At 34.6% G+C, this 24,795-nt stretch overlaps 2 protein-coding genes across 2 annotated transcripts; both read right to left on the bottom strand.

Moving 5' to 3' along the window:
* Nucleotides 1-1,449: 1,449 nt before the first annotated feature.
* LOC128551748 (uncharacterized) lies at nucleotides 1,450-24,387 on the bottom strand (the record flags this gene model as incomplete). Its single annotated transcript, XM_053532663.1, has 4 exons — nucleotides 23,709-24,387; nucleotides 20,822-20,859; nucleotides 19,663-19,866; nucleotides 1,450-1,590 (listed from the first exon to the last, which is right to left on the bottom strand). Coding segments are annotated over exons 1-4 (987 nt in total), but the record flags the coding sequence as incomplete, so codon positions are not given.
* Nucleotides 8,781-11,806, bottom strand: LOC123524811 (uncharacterized). The gene is made up of 2 exons (XM_045303297.2): nucleotides 11,090-11,806; nucleotides 8,781-10,591 (listed from the first exon to the last, which is right to left on the bottom strand). Exon 2 carries the CDS (start codon nucleotides 9,938-9,940, stop codon nucleotides 8,801-8,803), a length of 1,140 nt encoding a protein of 379 aa, XP_045159232.2. The 5' UTR covers nucleotides 9,941-10,591; nucleotides 11,090-11,806; the 3' UTR covers nucleotides 8,781-8,800.
* Nucleotides 24,388-24,795: the final 408 nt, after the last annotated feature.

Below are 24,795 nucleotides of genomic sequence, written 5' to 3'. Positions count from 1 at the left end.
AAATATCTAAGCTCTAGGCCTTCTGGTTTATTTTTTTTTTAAATTGAAGATTTTCCTATAGAAATCTATGTAAAATCAAGTGACCCCTGGAGCGGGGTCATGATTTGAACAACTTTGGTAGAGGTCTACTAGGCAATGCTACATGTCAAATATCTAAGCTCTAGGTCTTCTGGTTTTTGAGAAGAAGATTTTTTAACATTTTCCTATGTAAAATCATATGAACCCTCGGGCGGAGTCAATTTTGACCCTGGGGTCATGATTTGAACAAACTTGCTAGAGGTCTACTAGGCAGTGCTTCACACCAAATATCTAAGCTCTAGAACTTCTGGTTTTTGAGAAGAAGACTTTTTAAGATTTTGCTTTCGGTTGCCATGGCAACAAGAGTTCTGCATGTAATTCAACTCTTTGAACAACTTTTGTAGAACTTCACCCAAGAAACATTCCAGTGAAGTTTCAAGTAAATCTGCCCAGTGGTTTTGAAGAAGAATATTTTTTTAGAAATTGTTGACGGACGACGCACGACGCACGACGCACGACGGGCGACGGACATCAAGCGGTCACAACAGCTCACCTTGTCACTTCGTGACAGATGAGCTAAAAAGAGATAAAAATCCAACAGGAAGAGTCCGTTTCAAATAATTCAATATAGGTAATACATAGACTATCCCTGTCAAAATGAATATTCTACTTTGGTACGGAAATAAGAACTTTCATGATGCTATATATACATGATCTGGATGTTTGACAAAGTGTGTTAAACAAAGATCGCGTCACCTGAAGAAGTGAACATCTTTATGTAGAGCGAAACCATATCCTGCTTTTGTTCGATTTTATGCATTTATCCAAAGTTCGCTGATTTTTAAGAGCGACATTAAGTACAGATAGACCCTAAAATTTTCAAAGATAAAAATACATTAAATAAAGTCCTTGAAATAACCAAAAATGATTTCACAAATGTTAAATTTATGATAATTTTGTAAATATCAATAACAGAAGTTTTAATTTTTAATTTAAAGGTGCGATCCACAAAGAATGACAACTCTTGCCCTGGGCTAGTACTTATAAGCAGAGACATCTATTAGTTTACTTCCCTTGCAATTACACAATTGAGTGGACAATGAAAACTGTTTTAGACATAATATCATACTTTTTTGCACAACAAAAACATTTAGGATCTATTTATTTGTGTTTGATTTACCCCTTTAAAACATGGTTCCTATGATTCTGTCAACTTACATATGGTAAAAAATTTAACTTTTAACAAGCCAATAATAAAATGAAATACCAGTAAGTAATTAACAGTGCAGATAATACAGTTTTGTGTGTATCAAAATGTCACAATAGAAGCATTTTTGTAATACAGAACACCTGGTAGGATTAGTAAAGGTTCAATTATATTGATCTCTATTTCCTATGCCTGCATTAAGTATTAGATATAGATATACTTACTTTATAGCCGATACGTAATTGTCCATTTAGAATTAGAGCAAGTTCATGCTCGTATCCTCTCTGTGATTGAAATCCCCTGATATCAATTATTCGTACACATAGTTCCTCACCTCTTTCAGTCGCAATCGTGTATGCTTTAACCTATTTAAACAAATAATATGTGAGAAAACAAGCACTTCCAATATGTATTTGTTGTAAAATGTAAGTAAGAAACACAAAATAAATCAATCTAGAAGGCAGTACGATACATAGGTTATTCGGTAAGAAGAAAAATTTCATCTGACTTGGTTTGATTTACAGTGTTCATAATAAACTGCAAAACTGTAAAATTGCAATCTCTTAAGAAACACAGACTCGGTCGACGCGGAATTATATTTTAGAACAATATTAAATGGAACTCTTGGCCAAACAGGCAAGACAACCCAACAATGATTACAATTAATAACAAGAAACAACACAGCATCGGATACCTTAGATATATATCAATGTTGCAAAAATGAGTATGGCTCCATTGCGGCATCTATAGGCCTGTTAGTAAGCTCTCGTTTTGTCAAAACTAATTGAAAAAGCAGCTCTGTTCAGGCTCAACGATCATGAATACAATCTTCTACCCAAAAACCAATCTGCTTACAGGAAAAACCATTCTTGCGAATTAGCATTGTTACGTCTCGTAAATGATTTACTGGATGCTATGGAAAAGAAAGAAGTTACGGCGCTAATTGCCATCGATCTCGGTGCCTACTGTAGACCATGACATTCTCGTTGATGTGTTGAACAAGCAGTATGGCGTTTGTGAAACAGCGCTAAGCTGGGTTGATTCCTATCTGCGGCCAAGAATTTGCCATGCAAGTGTCAATTCAGCCATGTCCTTTCCACGCCAATTACATTGTAGCGTTCCACAACGGAGTTGCTTAGGACCGTGGCTCTGTCTGACATATGCGGGGACAGTGTTTTATGTTATTCCGCCATCGATTTGAGTTTACGGCTTTGCGGATGGCCATATTGCTAATAAACGCTTTAAATCATCATCTGCAACAGCTGAATCCCAGGCAATACAAGAACTAGAACAATATGCTATAACAATCAACAGCTGGATGAATGAAAATAAGCTCAAAATGATTACTTCTAAAACCGAGTATGTCATGTTTGGTAGTAGGCAACAGCTCTCTAAGTGTGCAACTGACAAAATATGCATTGTAGGCGATAAAGTAAAATCAGTGAGCTTTATTCGATATCTACATGTAGGTACATACCTGGATGAAAACTTGAATCTAAAAAAGCGCATGTAAAACGAAAGTGTAGAACAGCAATGCTCAACTACTTCAAAATAAAATGTATCCGGAAATATCTTACCAAAGAGGCTACCGAAACTCTTGTGCTTTCATTGGTGATATCCCATTTAGATTATTGCAATGTCTATTTGTATGGTATTGCTCAAAGCGATGTGAACAAAATGCAACGAATTTAGAACATGTGCGCAAAACTTGTCCTAAATCGATGAAAATTTGACAGTTCCAAACAGGCGCTCTATGACCTTCACTGGCTACCCATCAAAGCCAGAATCACACCAAGATTCTCACCTTCATGTTTAATTGTTCAGTCGGAAATCCTCCTGAATATCTTTCAGAACTTCTCATAAAACAAACTCAGACAAGGAACTTGCGTTCTTCAAATTCCGCTACTGGGTGTTTCGTTGTTCCTTTCAACAAGCACAAAACGTTCAGCGTCAGAAGTTTCAGTACTGTTGGACCTAAACTCTGGAACGAATTGCCTCTCCAAATAAGGAACTCAGACACAATAGATGTTTTCAAAAAGAAGTTGAAAACTCATTATTTTGGAAATTACTTTGCACTCTTTTAGAGACAGTGAATGTGATTTCTTAAGATATTGTGGTAACATGAACTGGGTGATTTTTACTGTGTAAATACATTCGAATATGAAGAGTTTTATCACACATACAAAAATACAGTTGTTGGTAACAACTAATGGACATGTCACAATAACCCATTTTTACATAATACTTGCTATCAAAACAGCTATCTTACTGTATCTTAATATTCTAATATTTCATTAATCTTATCTGTTGCCTGAACTTTTGTTTAATATTGACTAAATAGTTTATTCACAATGATATTTATGCTCATTTATTTCATACATCTTTAAAATGTCTTAATTTTTAGACGTAAAATTTGATTTTATGTGTTTGTTAAACGCCGCTGAATACGTTTTAGGTAAAAATGGGCGTTTAGTCAAATAAAACAGTTTCAGTTTCTTTCTAAAATACTGCATTAAATCTTAACTTAATTCGTAAATAATAATAATATTGAAAAGGGACTCACATATTATAACAGAAGAAAATAGTTACCAAACGAGAATACGAGACTGTCATATGATAACTACATCACTTATCAAACTTCCATTTTTAAGACAACTGTAACACCATGCTGACACAAACAGTTTATTATCATAGTTCAGTTAAGGAGGTAGGTTACCTTGCTACCAGGATAAATTCAAGTTAGTTGAAGCGCAGCAATCTTTTGTATTTCGTGTAATATGATGTTTAACTGCTTTAAGCTCAATTCGTTTATCTCTGTCCATTCAAGTTCAATTTTTGTTTAGGTTTAAAGAACATGACCCTCCAAAGGTATTTCATATTGAAAGAAGAAGAAAAATACGGATATTTAACACTTTCAGTGTAATTTAGTTTCATTGATATCATGGAAATAATCGTTCAGCATACTGCTATTATTCTCATAGACATTGTTGAAATAAAAATAAAAAGCCGAATCTGTGTTTCTTAGATAGACAAGTGTCAACGCTTTTGAATTTTACATTTAGATATATAGGTCACGGGCTTCGTTTCCATGGTAACGTCAATTCAGTTAAAGAAACCACAATTTTCTACTGACGTTTGAACAATTTTAGAGCTTAGTTTTAGTATATAAGTAACAAATTATCAACGGAAACTGAAACATAGGTATTACAAATCAATCTGCTAGTCATTTTATTTGAAAATGGCCGTAGCAAGCAACTTTTCAGCCAACTATATTCCAAATAACAGGTTACCATCTTCCATTTTCTTACATTTCGCATAACATTTCAATATAACTACATAAAAGACGTAAAATATTGATTATTATTCAGAGCAAAAGACTCATAAAATATTTCAGCAATAATGACTACTTCAAAAAGAGTTCAAATAAAGAAAATTCACAAAATTACGTACTTTCAAAATAAAAGCTATTGATTTTGCGCGGTAACTGGCACGTAACATCATGACGTCATTGACGTCATTTTAAGGTGGCAGGGGAGTGCAGATTTGCGAATTCCACACTGACGTGTGGGTACCAGTGTTGAAATATCCATAGAAATCTCGTTTTTGCTTATTTTTCTTTGAAACTACTATGGACTATTGCAGATACTATAGACTACATAAAGACGACTCTCCGGTCCTATGCACCTGTCGCTTTCCATGCCAGATGTAGTGAAAATTGGCCAAATCACCCAAATTTTATAGACCAAAATTAGCCTAACCGGGCCTCACTTTGAACTCTGCCATTCATCCATTTTGTATTTTTAAATCCAATTTCGTAGCATATATGTATAGTGCGAACATAGATGCATACCCAGGTGGTGTGGAATGTGTCTCCCAACCAGCACTTTATTTCCCTAATTTTCACTTGAAAAAAAGTGGATGGATAACAGCCGAGCGTCTGGTCGACTTTTTGTTCTGATGTTTATGTTTTAGCCTCAACCGGAAGTACGGAGCTAGGAATTTTAAAACACCCGCCATGCAGAATCATTAACCGTTCCTCATTCCCCAGATATATTAAAGAATTAATAATGATAAATAACCAGTAAGATAGATATGCCTTTATATCTACCCTGTCCTGTTTATACAGAAAATCGACCGGGGCCAAACTACGAAACCGCTCCCCTGCCACCTTAAGGTAGTTCGATACATTTTGTGCGCATGCGCGAATGGTCTCGTTTTACGTAAAGTCGAAAAATTTAAGTGTGTTGAATTTTACTTATTTTTTGCTTGCTATCCACGAGAATCTTCAATAACCGGCGTCTTAATGGAAAAGGTAGAAGGAAACTATTCGTTGAGGCTTTAAATCTAAGTTTATCGCGGGATTTTTAACGACATTCACCGGTTTCGTAAAGCGGTCGTTTGTTTTGGCGCAATGCGGAAGTGTCGTCTTGATGCAGTTTTTTGGCTAAAAAGTTGACGAATTCTTCGTCTCACAACGTCTGTCATTTGTTTTACGTTTGCCATCAGTTTTAGGCAGTAACTGTTAGCTGTCGAGAGTACCGGAACAGACTGTGAAGTATTTCTATAGATCTAAATATGGTTCGTAAAAAAGGACATTTTGTCTGGCATTCGGAATTCCTACACTAGTGATCCATGAGGACTTTATCCAGTTTCCAGAATGGCAGGAAGGAAGGACTTATTGAATTGGACCACTTGACAAGGCAGCTTACAAAAGTCAGAAATTTAAAAGCAGCCACTGGGCGACAGTAAATTAAAGCTTTTCTACATTTTCCATAAAATTTCCAAAATAAATACTGGAAAAAAAACAACATGGAAATACAATAGACATCAACACAAAATAGCACAGCACCAGAATGAATGCGGAAGTTGTCATGAGTGGTGTGGCATTGTTCCTGTTCATTTATGGTTTACAGATTCCAAAAGTCTGGTGAGTCATGTAAAATATATTGTATTGTCATTTGATAGTAGATCATACTGTACTGTAATTGTTGATTAATTATTTTAGTTCATTCTAAAGCCCTCAACAGACGGTAGGTTTTTGTTGTACAACACCAATTAAATTTAAGATGTACAGCCAAATGTTATCGTGTGTACGATGCTATTCCTTGATTTCGTAAATCTTTCTTGACCTAGAGATTAGGACATGTATGTTCTATTTTGTAAGATTTGAGCCGCGTCATGAGAAAACCAACATATTGCCTTTCCGACCAGCATCTGCGCAGTCTTGTCCATGCTGTTCGCTATGAAATGGTTTCTCTAATTGCAATAGACTTTGAAAGCAAACATCATTGATCCTGATCAGACTGCGTGAATGCACAGGCTGGTCTTGATCCATGCTGGTCGCAAAGCCACTATGTTGGTTTTCTCATGGCATGGCTCATTTGTGTCATGCATAATCAAATTCATTGGATATTATTTTTTATTAAGAATGGTTACATTCAGACATTCTTTTCAGTACCTATTTTAAAATAGTACATCTTTGAGTAGCAACCACAGCTGTTTTTTCAAACATGAATTTTCACAGTTATAACACTTTAATCTTATTCTGCTTGAATAAACAAGCACAGAACTGTTTAAATTTTCAAAATATCTTAAAAAATAAAAAAGTTATGCAGTATTGAAGTTTCATGAAAAGCGACTTTTTCTGGAATTTTTTCTCTATATAAAGTAAAGTAAAATATCGCGATGTAGCGGACCCGAGCGATTAAACAGAATACTTCAATCTTGCACAACTTTTTTATCTTTAAAGATATCTTTATGAAACTTGGTATACTTATGGCATTTTTTCTCTAGAAGCTATTTTTGATGTTTTCATAACCATATCTGAAGGGGTTATCTTGCTATTCCACAAGAACAGTGATCAGATACACATTTTTTTTTTATACTGAAATTTTTTTTTCAGCTTGGCTCATATAGGCTGATATTTTTCACCAATTCCATCTGTAATGACCTGGCATATAAACCTTTTATTATTCTGTAAGTGTAAATAAGCAAAGCAGTTAAAATTAACTATATTTATTTAATAAATTATTATGAAATATTTTAAGAAATTAAGCAAAAACTGCAATTAAAAATCTGTAAAATGACAATCATTTCATAACCATATGTAAAACATATTCAAGTATAAAATAATTCATTGCCACTCTAACACCGTCACATGATATATGTACACTAAAGTGTTTTTTTAAAATCACTCCTAAAAAAAACAAAGTTAATTAAAGAATTGTTTAGCAAAAGCTTCAAATGTTGCATTTATATCAGCATAGTTTGCGAAGTACCACTGTCTACCAGAGTTCTTACATTCAGGCACATCACCCATACTGATTATAAAGTCTTTCTTCACTTCCTGAATATCTTTTCTGACTGGCCAGCTGAATGTGCCCTCCTTTTTGCATGGAGCCATGAAGCTGACTGTGGCAGTTGAAACGCTGGTAACATGTGTCACTATTCCGGGATACCAAGCATCTTGGTATGCAACTATGACATAATCGTTAACTCTGAAGTCACCTTCTGGAAGACTTACACAAACATCCTCATACGGTTGTTCCGGGTTTACTTCAACAGCAGTTTTTCGACGTTTCTTTTTTCGTTCAGCCTCCATCATTTCCAGTATTTCGGTCTGCACATTTTGTTCACTTCTTCGTGCTGCTTTCGCAGTTCTTTACCGCGTTTCCTAGCACTTGCCATTAGCGATTCTTTATCCTTTTCTGGCATGCTATCAATCCATTTTATCATATCAGTTCTATTTCTTTTCAGGAGTTGAATAGATGAATGATGATGCATGGAAGCGTTAGGGCGTCTCTTTTGGCTCGAGTCAAGATCACCAAAATGGTGTTCGCATCCTAGATTTGTTAACATGAGCATAGCCTGTTCTGGACAGATCTTTTTCTGATGGCTTGGTACTGAATTGACCTCCCTCAAGAAAGTCGCATAACTGTTTTTGAACAGTTTTCAATAGCCCGGTGGAAGACACAGCAAGCAGCTTCAGAAGCAGACCTGAGGGTTTTTCTATGTTGATAACCTTAGTGAACATCCTTATGTTTGGTATATGTGTTTCTAGGTCACCTACCCAATCGGTATCTTGTAGCAAGAGAGCTGGTTCGGTTTCACACTTTTTCAGGTAGAGTTCTAGACTTTGGATATGTGTGTGAAGCTCAAGGTAGCTCACTGATCCTGAAGTGACAAGCCACCAGTATGGCCCAGTAACTTTCACGTAGAGTATAGCGAGACATAGTAGCAGTGTCAACACTGTTTCAGACTTAAGATCTGCTTGAACAGATTTTATTTTGAGGTTAGGATTTTTAACTGTGTTTATGACATGTAGAAAGTCATTGAGATGCACATAAATCTGAGCAGCTGTTTCGAAAAGTCCATTGAATCTGTTGTCTTTGTAATTCCCAATGACAGATTTAATACCGTGTTTTGCACAGTGAGCTTCCCAACGATCACGTAAGCCTGTATGTTCGCCAACAGGTCCGAAAGTGTCAGCTGTAGTTCGTACTACACGTTCACACCACCGACTCCTTTTTAGACCAAAATTTGAAAACTGGCAGACTGTCCCTGCCGATAGGCCCATCACTTTCTAAAATTTTCCTTTTCAACTGACTTGATTTCATCTACCACATAACGATGAAAGCCTAATAAGACGTGAGCCATACAGTGAAAATGTTTGACGGAGCTAACTTCAGTTTCACTTCTGCATCTTAACAACATATTTTCCCTCCATTCAGTTAATAATTTATCGGCAAGTTTTTCATTGGCTGCTCTGTCACTCATAGTAAAAGCAAGTTTTTCCAAAGAGTTAACTATAAATTCTTCACTGATGTTTATATCTTCCAGATTTGATTGTGAGGAGCTGACTGCTTCGTGTGCTTTGGAAAGTTCTTTCAGGTGGGACTTTGTAACATCTGTTATGGCTGAAGCAGTTTCACGTGATACCTGGGTGAAACCGAGGCTGATTACTTTCCCATCGTCTAATGTAACCGTTGTGTCGAGGATCTTTTTCTTTTTCCTGGTCGTACCATCGCGACTGAGACCCCATGTGCTGGACTCGTCAAGTTTTTCAGCGATATATGTTTTGGCTATGAAGTGCCCCTCATCAACTATTGTCTGCACTGTTGTAGAATTTGGCAGCTCGTCATTTTTCAAGCTATAATTATGTAAATGGGACGAAACACACTGAATCACTTTCGACACTTTCTCTGTCGCAACTTCAAGAGCAGCGAGCTCCATTACACAGAGGCGAACATTGTCCGTGAAACATCCATTTGCATTTCTAGTGTCAATTTTCTTTTTTTCTATTGCTTCTTCTTGTAATTCATTTATTTGTTGCTCTTTCTCATCCAAGAGTAACTTCATTTGTTTAATGGAGTTGTTACATATTTCATGTGAGCTACTTTCTAAAAGAAAATCACTGTCGACACACTGCTTTAAATTTGTCCGCAGATCAGAAATCTCCTTTCTCAGATAGCTGTTGGACTTCTGAGCTAGCACTTTTTTGTCCTTTTCACTTTGAGACAGCTCTTTAAGAGATCTGTTTATATCTTTTAAATTTTCATTCTGTACAGTTAATGCATCATATTCTTCTTGAATCTCTTTCAATCGTCGTTCAGTCAACACATTTTTTTTCCGACAACTTTTTGATTTTAAACTGTTGTGCCCTGACCTTGCTGGAACTTTTACGCAAAAGAAGACTATTCTTTCTCGAATTTTCATCACGCTTATTCACATTTTTTACTGAATATGTCCTGTACGACTGCTTATTTTCTGCATTTTTTGTTCATGTTCTCTGATTTGTTTTTGTATTTTCCTCAACTGTCTAGTTTGTTTGTTACAAAGGTACTTTTTCATGTTCCATTTTTTTGTAGTTTTTGCATCATCATCAGGATTTCCATCTGTTTGCACGCTGATGTCTGTTTTCTGCAGACTTTCTGTTTTGTGTTTTTCTGATGCGGGATGGACATCATTGCATACCTCTGCCTCCGAATTGAAATTTGATGACAATTCAGTTTGTTCTGTACTTATTACACTGGCTGTTACATGAAATTCTTTATTCAGGAGTTCAGTTACATTTTTCACGCCTTTCACCTTTTTCTTAGAATGCAATTTTCTTTTCTGTTCTTTTAGGGTATTAACTCTATTATACACTGATGTTACCGATTTTGCTGCTGAAAACATTGGACTGAGTCGGGACAACAAATCGACAAACTGCTGTAGCGTAAAACTTTTCGAATCTGCATAGTGTTTAAGTTCTAACACAAGTCCATTGGTTAAGCTTGCCAACAAAGGAAACTTTCCTGTCTCTAATAATTCTGTAGTGATGCCAGAGGACTGGCAAAAAGGTCCAAGGGGAGGCATCTCTGCCAGCTGAAATTAGAAAAAAAGACTAATTATTATTTTAGGAAATAAACAGAGGCAAGTTGGTCATTTTAAACTTGCAGCTATGATTTACCTATAAAGTCAAAATAATTTTAGATTTATAAAACTTAAAAAACTAAATAACGTTAAATAATCTCGATTTAAAAAAAATGATGACATGCTTTAATCTGCGAATGTCATGGTACGAAAATTATAGGTACGAAAGACCCGAACGAATAATCATTAAAATTTTCAAAGTGGTTAAAAAATAAACGTAATCTTTGGTGCAGATTACTTCATTATAACCAATTTGTTTTATTTGTAACAAAATTTTGCCAAAATATTACGCTGTTTGAAAAATATCTTCGGCGAAACATCGGAAAACTGGGACGAATCCGGAGATCGGTTATAAACATGATGTTCCTTCTCAATATTTGCATCAAAAACGTTAAATCTGCCTTAAATTAAATAACAAATTTAACATTTTAAAATAAATTATTCACTTACCGATTGATTCAGATCGAAATATTTATGATGTACGCTTGTAATTTGCCAGTATTTATCGGCTTTCGTAATTAGTGTACTCGGCGATAACTGCCGTGATCCGCCATATTGGATTGCACGCGTGTTGACCTCTGTAGATGAAAGGTCGCCGTTTTCAAAACAAAATGCGGTATACTTATAGTAAACTCAGAAATATAATTTTTATACCAAATTAAACAGCAAACATATATTTTTCATAACTTTTCGTGAAAATATGAAAAAATGCGTATTTTGTCAAAGTTTTCAAGTTGACTTTAGGGGACTATATCTTGGCTCTTGAATATCGGACGTTAATTTCACGCCTACCATCGTAAAGGTCATCCAATCAGCTTTCTTGTTACATAAATTATTTTAATATTCATTAGAATCTTGTAACTCGCATTTTGATTTGAAGAAGGTACCTGACGAGTGCAACGCCTCTTTAGTGGGATTATCGGCAACTTGTTAGAAAATGTCATGCTGCTCTGAATAAACAAAGCCTTTGGTCTCAGTGGGGTATACAGCTGGAAAACGATTTATATAGCCATATGGAGCATTTTATGACCGTTTGAAACATGTTTGTTTCATTACTGTATCTTTACAAATATTGATTTTATGGCCAAAAAAGTACAGTGACCCATGAAAATTAGGAAATTTCCAGATTAATGAAGCCTGATTAGCTTATCAGCTGTGGTTGCTACTTTGAGATAATTAAATTAGTGTTGTACAACTAGAACTTAATATCTGTTGAGGCCTTTAGGTTCTTTTATCTTTTCTGAAGTAATGGACCATCGTGCTTAAATATGTTTTATCATGATGATTTATGAATGAATTAATAAAGACCTAGTATACATAATTTTAAAATATTTAATTATAAGTAATCAAGTTAGTATTCTGTAACAATGTAAATTGTATTGATTGTCAATTTTCAGAACCAGATATGATTATGTCTATTTTCAGAACCAGATATGAGTAGAGTACAGTTTGAGAAATGTCTTGGTAGAACAGATACTAAGGAAATAATAAAAAGCAGAACAGACCACATTTCTCCTTCTTATAACTGGTAAAGTTCGAAGTAAGGGCGAGTACAATAATGCAGCCCCAGTGAGAGTTAGTGATGAGGTGTCAGCCGTAAATGTGTGGTCGTTAAATGATGTGCAGTCAGATTGACAAGTAACATTAATTTATAAATTATCAATTCTGAGAGAAATTTTTGCTGAGCTTTGTGCAGGATACTCTTAAAAAATACGTGAACCAGAATTTTATATTATAAGTACAATGTCAGATGTACTCCAGACTTCACACATATGTTGATGTTTATACATATGTGGTGATTAATTTGTCAAGTGAAGAAATTTTATGAATAATGTTAGTGGGTGACAGAACAGAAGTACAGTCAATTACAGAGGTCGACAACACTGAGTTTAAGATGCAGAAAAAATCCGGTGATTCTGACGAAACAACATACATAGAAAGATTATACTAGTAAAATGAAAACTTTTAGTGTATGGAAAAGTTTGGAAGCAGGTTTACCATTGACAGAAGAGACAGTATTTACAGACTGGTCTACACTTATTTTTGATTTGACTTTTACACGGTGATTCCTCCAGTAAACAGCTAGTGATCTGAGAGAATTGTGTTCATTATATCATACAGGTTTAGAGTGAATGTAAAATTAATGTGTATTTAAATCAATCAAAATTTTTCAAAATTGGATGTTGAAACTTTACAACTGTTTAGTATTTCAGTAATCAGTTAGGATTTTTGAGTGATTTCAAAAAGTACAAATTAAAAAAAAAAGAATCACTATCAGCCAAGATGATGTGCTATTGTAAAAGATAGAAAGAAAATTCACAAGTCACATTAACTTGGTAAAAGGGATTTTAACAGAATTAAACTATAATTGGTGAAGGAATCTGCATGTTGTATCAAATAGCTATAATGTATTTTGTAGTTCTTTGGATGTATCTTCTATCTATCTCTTTTCAAACTAAATTTTATCTCTTAAATCTATTGAAATTGCCATCAAAATAAAAATTTCTTTTGAAAACAATATATTTAACAATTAAAAGGTATATTCAACAAGCCAGTACTTTGTTACTAATCTTAGTCAGTGGAATTTATTTTTAGACTTGTCCTATTTTTTTTGATTCAGTTTCTGGATCCCCATTTATTAGTTACTGTACACATTTTGGGATTCCAGCAATTTTCCACATCCTCATTACAAGGTAGTATTGATTTTTCATTGGTCCAGTGGTTAACTGTATAATGCTATAAAGTAAAACTGTTCTATTAATAGATTTTCAGTAAATCTGTTTGAGTTATTTATACCCAGTATACAAATTCATGTACTTTTATTTGATTTGAACATTACTGTTTAATATTATCCTGAACAAATTACAGGTTTTCTTTGCTTTATATTAGAGAATTTTGGTAAATTTCGTTGATGAAAGGTCCAAGGTACTTTTCTCAAATAGTCAATTAATAGAAATTTTCAAATATAATATCTTGTGGCAGTGAATTAAAAAGAAATTTATTTATTTCAGTACTAGTCAGTTCTGAACTTGAAAGATACTTTGATAGGTTTTTAGCTCGACTATTCGAAGAACAGGGGAGCTATCCTACTCGCCCCGGCGTGAGCGCGAGCGTCACACAAATGTTAAAGTTTGCATACCACCCCAAATATTTTCAAAGTGCATTACGATATTGCTTTCATATTTTACATACTTGTTTACCATCATGACCCCAGTCTGTAAAAAAGAGGAGGCAAATCTGTCAAGCATTTTGACTGAATTATAGCCCCTTTTCGACTTAGAATAAATGTTAAAGTTTGCGTACCACCCCAAATATTTTCAAAGTGCATTAAGATATTGCTTTCATATTTTGCATACTTTTTTTACCATCATGACCCCAGTCTGTCAAAAAAGAGGAGGCAACTCTGTCAAGCATTTTGACTGAATTATGGCCCCTTTTCGACTTAGAATAAATGTTAAAGTTTGCGTACCACCCCAAATATTTTCAAAGTGCATTAAGATATTGCTTTCATATTTTGCATACTTGTTTACCATCATGACCCCAGTCTGTAAAAAAGAGGAGGCAACTCTGTCAAGCATTTTGACTGAATTATGGCCCCTTTTCGACTTAGAATAAATGTTAAAGTTTGCGTACCACCCCAAATATTTTCAAAGTGCATTAAGATATTGCTTTCATATTTTGCATACTTGTTTACCATCATGACCCCAGTCTGTAAAAAAGAGGAGGCAACTCTGTCAAGCATTTTGACTGAATTATGGCCCCTTTTCGACTTAGAATAAATGTTAAAGTTTGCGTACCACCCCAAATATTTTCAAAGTCCATTGAGGTATTGCTTTCATATTTTGCATACTTGTTTACCATCATGATCCCAGTCTGTAAAAAGGAGGAGGCAACTCTATCAAGCATTTAGACTGAATTATGGCCCCTTTTCGACTTAGAATAAATGTTAAAGTTTGCGTACCACCCCAAATATTTTCAAAGTCCATTGAGATATCGCTTTCATATTTTGCTTACTTGTTTACCATCATGACCCAAGTCTGTAAAAAGGAGGAGGCAACTCTATCAAGCATTTTGACTGAATTATGGCCCCTTTTCGACTTAGAATAAATGTTAAAGTTTGCGTACCACCCCAAATATTTTCAAAGTGCATTAAGATATTGCTTTCATATTTTGCATACTTGTTTACCATCATGACCCCAGTCTGTAAAAAGGAGGAGGCAACTCTATCAAGCATTTTGACTGAATTATGGCCCCTTTTCGACTTAGAATAAATGCTAAAGTTTGCGTACCACCCCAAATATTTTCAAAGTCCATTGAGATATTGCTTTCATATTTTGCATACTTGTTTACCATCATGACCCAATTCTGTAAAAAGGAGGAGGCAACTCTATCAAGCATATTGACTGAATTATGGCCCCTTTTCGACTTAGAATAAATGTTAAAGTTTGCGTACCACCCCAAATATTTTCAAAGTGCATTAAGATATTGCTTTCATATTTTGCATACTTGTTTACCATCATGACCCCAGTCTGTAAAAAAGAGGAGGCAACTCTGTCAAGCATTTTGACTGAATTATGGCCCCTTTTCGACTTAGAATAAATGTTAAAGTTTGCGTACCACCTCAAATATTTTCAAAGTCCATTGAGGTATTGCTTTCATATTTTGCATACTTGTTTACCATCATAACCCCAGTCTGTGAAAAGGAAGAGGCAACTCTATCAAGCATTTTGACTGAATTATGGCCCCTTTTTGACTTAGAATAAATGTTAAAGATTGCGTACCACCCCAAATATTTCCAAAGTCCATTGAGATATTGCTTTCATATTTTGCATACTTGTTTACCATCATGACCCCAGCCTGTAAAAAGGAGGAGGCAACTCTATCAAGCATTTTGACTGAATTATGGCCCCTTTTCGACTTAGAATAAATGTTAAAGTTTGCGTACCACCCCAAATATTTTCAAAGTGCATTAAGATATTGCTTTCATATTTTACATACTTGTTTACCATCATGACCACAGTCTGTAAAAAAGAGGAGGCAAATCTGTCAAGCATTTTGACTGAATTATAGCCCCTTTTCGACTTAGAATAAATGTTAAAGTTTGCGTACCACCCCAAATATTTTCAAAGTGCATTAAGATATTGCTTTCATATTTTGCATACTTGTTTACCATCATGACCCCAGTCTGTAAAAAAGAGGAGGCAACTCTGTCAAGCATTTTGACTGAATTATGGCCCCTTTTCGACTTAGAATAAATGTTAAAGTTTGCGTACCACCCCAAATATTTTCAAAGTCCATTGAGGTATTGCTTTCATATTTTGCATACTTGTTTACCATCATGATCCCAGTCTGTAAAAGGAGGAGGCAACTCTATCAAGCATTTTGACTGAATTATGGCCCCTTTTCGACTTAGAATAAATGTTAAAGTTTGCGTACCACCCCAAATATTTTCAAAGTCCATTGAGATATCGCTTCATATTTTGCTTACTTGTTTACCATCATGACCCAAGTCTGTAAAAAGGAGGAGGCAACTCTATCAAGCATTTTGACTGAATTATGGCCCCTTTTCGACTTAGAATAAATGTTAAAGTTTGCGTACCACCCCAAATATTTTCAAAGTGCATTAAGATATTGCTTTCATATTTTGCATACTTGTTTACCATCATGACCCCAGTCTGTAAAAAGGAGGAGGCAACTCTATCAAGCATTTTGACTGAATTATGGCCCCTTTTCGACTTAGAATATGCTTATAGTAATGTTAAAGTTTTACTCATTGCTTATCAAGCACTGAGAATAGTTGAGCGCGCTGTCCACTGACAGCTCTTGTTGGTTTAATTCAGTAACTTACTATAGGAAGAATTATTTAAGGTAGCTCAACACAACTTCTGGACATTAAGGTGATTTATCATCATATATGATGTAAGATAATTTTCATTGAGTCCTACATACCATAACATTTTTGAGTGACAATAAGAAATATTTTAGATTACTTGGGGTGGTTCACTACCTGTTAGAAATATTTAAGGTGGTTAACCATCTGTTAGAAAATGAAAATATGGTACAGTACTGGGACTTGTTTTTGCAGGCAATTATCACAACATGAAATTTTATAGGTGCTGAATTGAAGGTCATTTCCTCCATGGTTATTGTCGTGGTGTTTATAACTCCCCCGCCACAAGTGGTGGGGGTTATAGGAATGGTCTCTGTCCATCCTTCCCTACTTCCATCCTTCCATCTTCCGTCCTTCCGTAACATTTTGTGTCCGCTCTGTATCTCCTAAACCCCTTGAACATGTTGAAGGATTTTCATGAAACTTGGTTCAAATAATCACCTCATCAAGACAATGTGCAGAACCCATGAGTCTCCCATGTCGGTTCAAGGTCAAGGTCACAACTCAAAGCCTTCAATTTTGTGTCTGCTCTGTATCTCCTAAACCCGTTCAAGTGTGCTGTTAACAGACAGCTTTTGTGATATATCAGGAGCACATAATTCCGGACAAGCTGGTCTGATCATACCCAAAATTGAGTTATTCCAAGAGCTTGTGCTCGTATACATTGCCATTAAATCTGATCAAAATTGTTATGAAAATGTTCAAACTAGAGCGTTAAAATTGTCAAATATTGCAACATTTTATATAACAGGGACAGGTAACTCTGGACTTGCTAGTCTGAAAATGCCTGAAATCTAGGTCTTGCAAGACCCTATGGCCGTACACATTGTCTATTTTAGACAATTTTCTAAGTTTATTCAAGATTGCTTTAAATAAAAATGATACAGTTGTAAAAATGGGTAAATATTGCTATTTTTTACTATATCAGGGGCGCATTACTCTTGATATACTGGTCGGATCATCCCCATAATGCAACACATTCCAGATTATGTAGCCATGCATATTGTTTTTTTACTTTGGTGAAAATTGTTATAGTAATATTCATGTTGGAGTGTTAACAATGCTATATAATTCATACTTAACTTTAAAAAAGTGGGTGGGGTAATATAACATCTGTTTCTTTATGATGAAATGTCGATGTAAATGGTTTGGAACTATTTTGTTATTTAAAATTATGTTTTGCACACATGTTCATATTGTTTAGGCGGTTTTTTTTCATGAAAATATTTGTTGTTATAGCTTATTTGCCAGCAAACCCCAATATTCTAAAATTTTGGAACTTTCATGATAAAATACAGAATATCTCTCTTATATGTCCGGTGACCCCCAATTTTTTTACCCTTATTTTGAAGCAGTTTTGAGACACAATATATACAAAAAGTATTTCAAAAATCTTAATTGTAGAAATAATGTTATGCTATCTTTAGACTGATACAAGTACTGGTCCCATTGGAAAAAAGTGGGTGGGGTAATTATATTGCCTTGTGAAAATGAGTAACAGTATTATGTGAAAATCATTAAAATTTCATACTGACTTCATAGCATATTCAAACTGAATTGTTAGAAATACAATTATTTTACAACTGATAAAGATAGTTTGTGTTTTGAAATGTACCCCCAATTTTTCCAGGTTTTTCAAATTTTACTTTTGTCTTGACAGTGTGTGTAGAAAATGACCGATATAATGAAAAGGAGTTCGGTGACCTACCGTTTTTTTGCTTTTATATGAAATAGATACTAAAGATCTTCAAACATGCAAAGTATGAAAAAATTCTTAATTGTAGAACAAATTGGCCTGAAATGTATCCAACATCCTTAAGTCAACAATGTTGTGAAGCGTTTCTGCGGCAATTTATACATTATTTCTGCATTATTAAACCATTAAGCATCAGATCGGAGGCAGGTTCATGGTTTGTTTTCAGAAGAATAGATATACAAACACATTTAGTGTGTCGGGTTGGACATGCGCACATACAAATATTAAGGCAACCTACCTCCTTAAGGCAGTAAGAACATTTAAATATTCATTAATGTATACACCCGTCAGCACGTTAAATACCAATATAATCTATTCTGAATATAACAGAGGACAAAGAAGGGCCATAGTTTGTACATTAAAAAATATGTACTTTTGCACATTGTGGTTCTAGTCTGATGAACTGGAAAAGAACTCGAAAAGACTATCATGTAGAGCAGAATACATTAACCGGACCTTTACATTACATTGATATTTCATGAAAATTGATAAATCATGTGGCTCAATTGAAAATGAGTGTGTGTTTTAAAAGGTAACAGTTCTGACAGTTTTATATTACTAAACTAAACTGGTTTCATCTATGGCCTTTTAGCTCTAAAATCTTATTTTTCATCGTACATTGTTCCTTTTGAATTTCTGTAGTTATTTCATAAACACAAAATTAAAACAGGGAAGTAGTGTCTGTAACATATGCTACAGTTTGATTTGTCTTGTTTCACTTAATCTAAATATACTAGTTCAAATTTAATATGAAAACCGGTCAGTAAAATGATTTTCAGTATTAAAAAAAAATAGTTTGCAATGACAATTATATTGTTATAATTATACAGCTCAAAACATTAGTATTTGCATCAATCCTTTTTTGAGGCACGATATGATGTAAAAATGATAAACAGAAAATACACATTCAAGACACATTAAAAACTTAAAAAAAGAATAGAACAAAAACCAAACCGGTATCTTGGTGGAGTTATTGCTATATCGCTATACATATTGCTTTAAGAGTTTTTTGAAAGAGACTGTAAGTGAATTGGTATCGCAAGTTGACCTAAAAATAATGCTTAAATTAGATTGGTCATATTGACACGCTTCTGTCCAGTAATAACAGTGGTGTCAATTTTACTGTGTTGATGTTATTGTGTTGTCATATTATAAAAGTGTATAAATGTGTTGTTATATAGCCAATAAAACGTAGCATAAAAAGGCACAGATGTCAAATAGGAAAAAACAATTTAGAAAAAAGAAGCCACCGATAAACAGATGGATGGAAAGAGTGCATAAAAAACAACAGAACGCACAAAAAAAAAACCGGTTTCTCGAAAGTATATCGACGCCTTTACTTAAAACTGAACTGAAGAGTTAACATGTAAATTATACCTCATTTGTGACACTTGCTACCGACTCTCTTGCAGGAGCATGTGTCTTTACTCTATCTGCGAAAACCGTCGCAAGGGTGTTGTAAAAACTAGACTTTCCCACACCAATTGTCCCAATCAGAAGCATGTTGTATTTTTTGATGCCTAAACCGGGTATAGGTTCCTTCACTACAAGTTCTTCTTTCATGTTTGTAGCATGTTCATCCTAAATTAATCGGGAACAGAAAAGTTATGAACAACATAATTGATGTATATCATAACTTTGATGAGGTATATGTAAATCTGTGCATGAAATAGCTACAACTGAAACAAAATGAGAAGACAGTATAAATTTTTATATTAAGTATTTACGTATTTGCATGTTTCTAGCATAATCATGCGCAAAATTAATTAACAATTCGTTCACACGTTCAAATATCTTGTAACTGTGAAATAAAGATATAGTCGTGTGAGACATTTTAATACAGATTGTGATATGATACCATTACATAAACATTGTACTTATATACCTATTCGCGCATTTTGTGCAGAAATATGAACACGCCGTTACTATACTAAGTATCAATTATTTGCGCGTTAGTTTATGGTGCACATGTCAGTGAAGGCAATTTTAACACCTTTTTCTGAAAGGGTTCTCCTTTTGCTATGTCAGTCTAACGTATGTGAGAGAATGCTTTATGTATTTATTCCTAGTATGTTGGCTTGTAAAACACTGACTAATTTTACTTTTGTTTGGATACGTATATTTTATCTACCGTCGTTTAGTGAAGTAATGAAGATAATTTCTGTAAAGCTTTTGTGCATCAGCATTTTCAAAACAGTTAAAACAAGTTTTACCTTACCCAAGCACTGTTTTGCACCAAGCTGGGTCAACTTAGGCAATCGCGATAAAATGCCTTACAAAAGGACACTTCCTAATCGAAGTATAGAGGAATCGAACAAAGCAGCAGATGCTTACTCATTTCCAATTAATTGTATGAATATTATAGACGCCATACCGCTCGATCTGCACGATCGCTTTTATACAACAAATTATAATGCGAAAGTCGTGCATTCACTTCATTTTCTTGTTACCTTTTAAATAGATATTAAATTTACAGTGCTGTACTAAAGACAGAACTTTGAACAATCTTTATTCTGATGATTTTTTACAGTTTTACCTCAAGTTGTGTTCTCCACGGTTTAGGATACTCGTCATCTGAAAGATGGAATTGGGAGAAATCTAAAAAAAACATGTTTGTTCAAAAGAACACGACTTACAGTACTACCGGTTTAAAATGTTTCTGGGATCTTTTATAGACTTTTTTAATAATGTATTCATATTTGGAAGCAACCTACAGTTCAGGCTTGCTGAGTCTTGGTGCTTCTAACATCGTTGGATTACAAAATATTTAAGGACCTAGAAAATTTTACTATTCAGATTTCCTGTCCAATTAAGAAAAACTGACTTAGGACTAGACTTCTGAAATAGCATAATAAAGATAATTAAAGATCATGTCTTGATATACTCGACTAAATTTTACAAGATTGTGAACAAAAATATGACTTTGTAGAAACTTCTCGCTCTCATTTCCATTGAAATATGGACATTGATCATTTTTCTGTTTTAAACATATTTCCCCTTGTGACGCAACAAAATATTTCACATGCCTTTGTAACTAATTATTTTATATGTTTGCTGCAAAAATGGAAAGAAAAAAAATACATACAGGGGTGTCACCAAATGAACTATACATGAAATATTTTGACACTTATTACATGTGTTTCTTAAACCTTACATATCTATTGTTACAGCTTTATTCGTTTTTGTGAATTGTTCAAGCATAGAAAACTCTATAATAAATAAATAGCGGACATAGACAGTCAAGCTTGAAAGCAGACTGATCCGTATAAGTATATATTATGATTTTTTTCAATCAGGTCTGCAGACTCTTGACAATCTAAGTCCGTCGAATGAGTGTCATCCGGATTTGAGACAACTACGTCTGTCGCGAATTATAAAGTGGCTTAGACATATACAACTAGATGTATGTGTCTTCTACCTAAACATGACAAAGAGATATAGACGAACTTCTATTGGAATACTGCCAACGTGGTGCAAATGCCGTTTTAAATCTTTGTAGGACACAGATATGGCGCACCTAAAATGCATTTTAAGACTGACCTATGCTTTAATTCGAACCAAAGAACCACTGAATCCAGCATCCTCAAATATAACAGAACTACATCAGACACCCTGATCTGACCGTGGTACCTCTAGAACCAACACTGACGCCCCCAGAACTAACACTGACGCCCCAACCAGAATTAACACCAATTCATCCAAACCTCTGAAACGTATTCTTAAGCCGACCGAATTACTAGCAACGACAACCAAAGAACTAACACTAACACCCCAAGAATATCTGCATAAATATTGATACTTGCCAGTGTAGTTCTATTCTAATGATATATTGGACCAGTCGGTATTTTATTACTACATGTATTATATGTTGTTTTATTCTGTTTGGTATTGGAGTAACAGAAAACACATTTAAATGTTTGCTAGGCATTAAAGAATTATAGGTTGAATGTGCATGACTCTTTGGCGTAGCCGATATTATTTAAGCACAACATGCCTGGGCCTACAGATAATTTAGGAAACTGAAAAAACTAAACACACAAAAGATGCAATGTTAAGGGACCTTGAAAAGAGCAAATGATGCTTCTAGAATGTCTCTAAATATAAAATTCTAACACCCTGGCACCCTTTGACCCACCGTTGTCTAGGCAGTCCCCTACACCCCTCCGCTACGACTGAAAAAGGCCAGCTACGCCAATGTATGTAAAAAAGTTGGGGCCAGCGACATGTATTCGATATATAATCCTCCCTATAATACCCGGTCAGCTTTGTAAACAGTTTTACAATAGATGTTAAGAAAACAACAGACAAGGAGCTATGATCGTCGCATAAGTTCTCATGGACGCTCAGGTGAAAAGAAGTGAAGTAGATAAGTGTGCTAAAAGTTTAAGTTTTCGCTTTTCAGTTATTTCGAAATTTTTTAATTAAACGGATATTCTGCATTATAAACGTTTATCTATTTATTTAAAACACTTACTTATAAACATATCTGAACTTCATCGGTTTTATTTTACTAAATTACACATTTTACATTTTTCAAAACATATGACACAAACTGTTCGAATTTCAAGAAAACGAATATGAAATAAAATCATTTTTTGACAGTTTGATAGGAAAGTAATTTATTTATGAGTATTTGAGGCCAAATTATCAGCTATTTTTTCAAGGAAAACTGATGTTAGTCTAGATCTATGTTGGCATGTCATGTTTTGATGGGTTTAGTTTCGCACCGACACAATTATAGGACATGCTTTGATGATAGAGGAAGACCCTCGTTGCCCCTCCTTGCACTATCTAATCACGGGCTGGCACCTTGGTAGAACCACCGACCTTCCGTAAGCCAGTTAGGGGTTATTCCTTATGAAAAAAGTAGATATAATCTATATTTTAGCATTCAGCTGTCCTGAGCACAATGTATTTTACATTATATGAAATGCATTAAAATGTGTCATACTATGAAAACTGCTACATTTTGTATATAATTATACCAGAGTTAACACGTTCAAACCTTAATGGCTGCCACTCAGGGATCATCTACAATTATTACAGGCAAGAGAGATCTGACCAGAGGGACAAAGTAAGACAAAAGCTGCCACTAGGGCAGAGAGAGAGAGAGAGAGAGAGAAATCCTTTCATATAAAGCCTAACTTAGCCTAGCTCTTTATAAAATAATTCACTATTCGTAAGATGATAAGTTAGCCGGACAGATCTTATCTGAAAGGATTTCTCTCTCTCTCTCTCTCTCTCTCTCTCTATCTCTCTCTCTGCCCTGGGAGCAAAAAACGAAAAAGTTGCAACATGTTCATGCTTAATCTTTAGTCTTTATTTTGGTATGTAGCAAGGTATGGATATCCTCCAAAAATAAAGAAAAAATTCAAAGTAATGTACTATGCTTACCATTCTCAAACAAGAAGATGTCGACTCACCTAAAACATGGAACACTTCAATCTTCTTCACTATTAACTTTCCCGAATTGATGTCATTGCTCTTTACTTTTCCGCCGTCATCATCGTTCGTATTATAAGCATTGCCGATATCAAACACACCATTTAATTGAAGGAACTTTTCTTTTCGTTTTGATTCAGGTTTAGAATCTTTCTTGAAAACCTGGAGATCGTAATTATTCGTAAGTGATTTTGCCCCGAAGGTTGGACCGAAGTTTGCATCACATGTAATGGCTATGTCAGTTTTATTGTCCTTCACAGGAAAAAACTTGCATATAGCCCCTTCATTATCGTTCATGTAAAATAGAAAGGCCTGTGTATCTTTCTTAACATGATGTTTAGAAGAACTCCAGAGTATGCTTGTGTAGCCGCCAAATACAGCGTTGTGTTTTCCGTGCAAAATTGTCAATGTCGGCGCTTTTGAGTCGCAATGAAGATGGAACCTTTCTACATCAGGGTCACCAGAGTCTATAGATGCGCAATAAAGCAACTTAAAAAATTTCTTGTTTTTACCATTACTTAACTTGACTCCGACTGCCCTGCGAACGTTTTTACTCAATTCTTCACTGGAATTATCGTCTGCCATTTTTTGCTTACAAATTCTATCAGATTACATTCGCATCAGATCGTTGTTAGTAGTTGTTTTCTACAAGCTTTGGGTGCAGCTGAAATTGTATCAATTAATTTTATAAATGTATTTATTTGAAAAGCAAAAGTCAGTGTCAAAGTCTTTTGATAATATTACGATCTGAATGACCGCTTTTATTTACCATATATGACAACAACATTATGCATATATACTGAAGTCATATTATATATATAAGTCAACGGTTCTGAATTTAATTGTATTCCTTTATGAATACTTCCATAACCTTAACTATGCTTATTGATTCTTTCCCTTTTCAAACGCTAGGAGCAATACAAAGTTTCACTGAAATAAAATATTTAATCAGATCACTATAAATTGCTGATCTCACGTTAGGATCAAGACAGGCTGACATTGATAGCGTTTGGATTCTGAACATACGTAATTCAGATATTTTGTGAGGGGAAAACACATGCAGGTTCT

The sequence above is a fragment of the Mercenaria mercenaria genome, unplaced genomic scaffold (genome assembly GCF_021730395.1).
Source record: "Mercenaria mercenaria strain notata unplaced genomic scaffold, MADL_Memer_1 contig_1626, whole genome shotgun sequence".
Classification (NCBI taxonomy): domain Eukaryota; kingdom Metazoa; phylum Mollusca; class Bivalvia; order Venerida; family Veneridae; genus Mercenaria; species Mercenaria mercenaria.
Note: the sequence above shows the minus strand (reverse complement) of the source record. Positions and strands in the feature narration are given on the sequence as shown.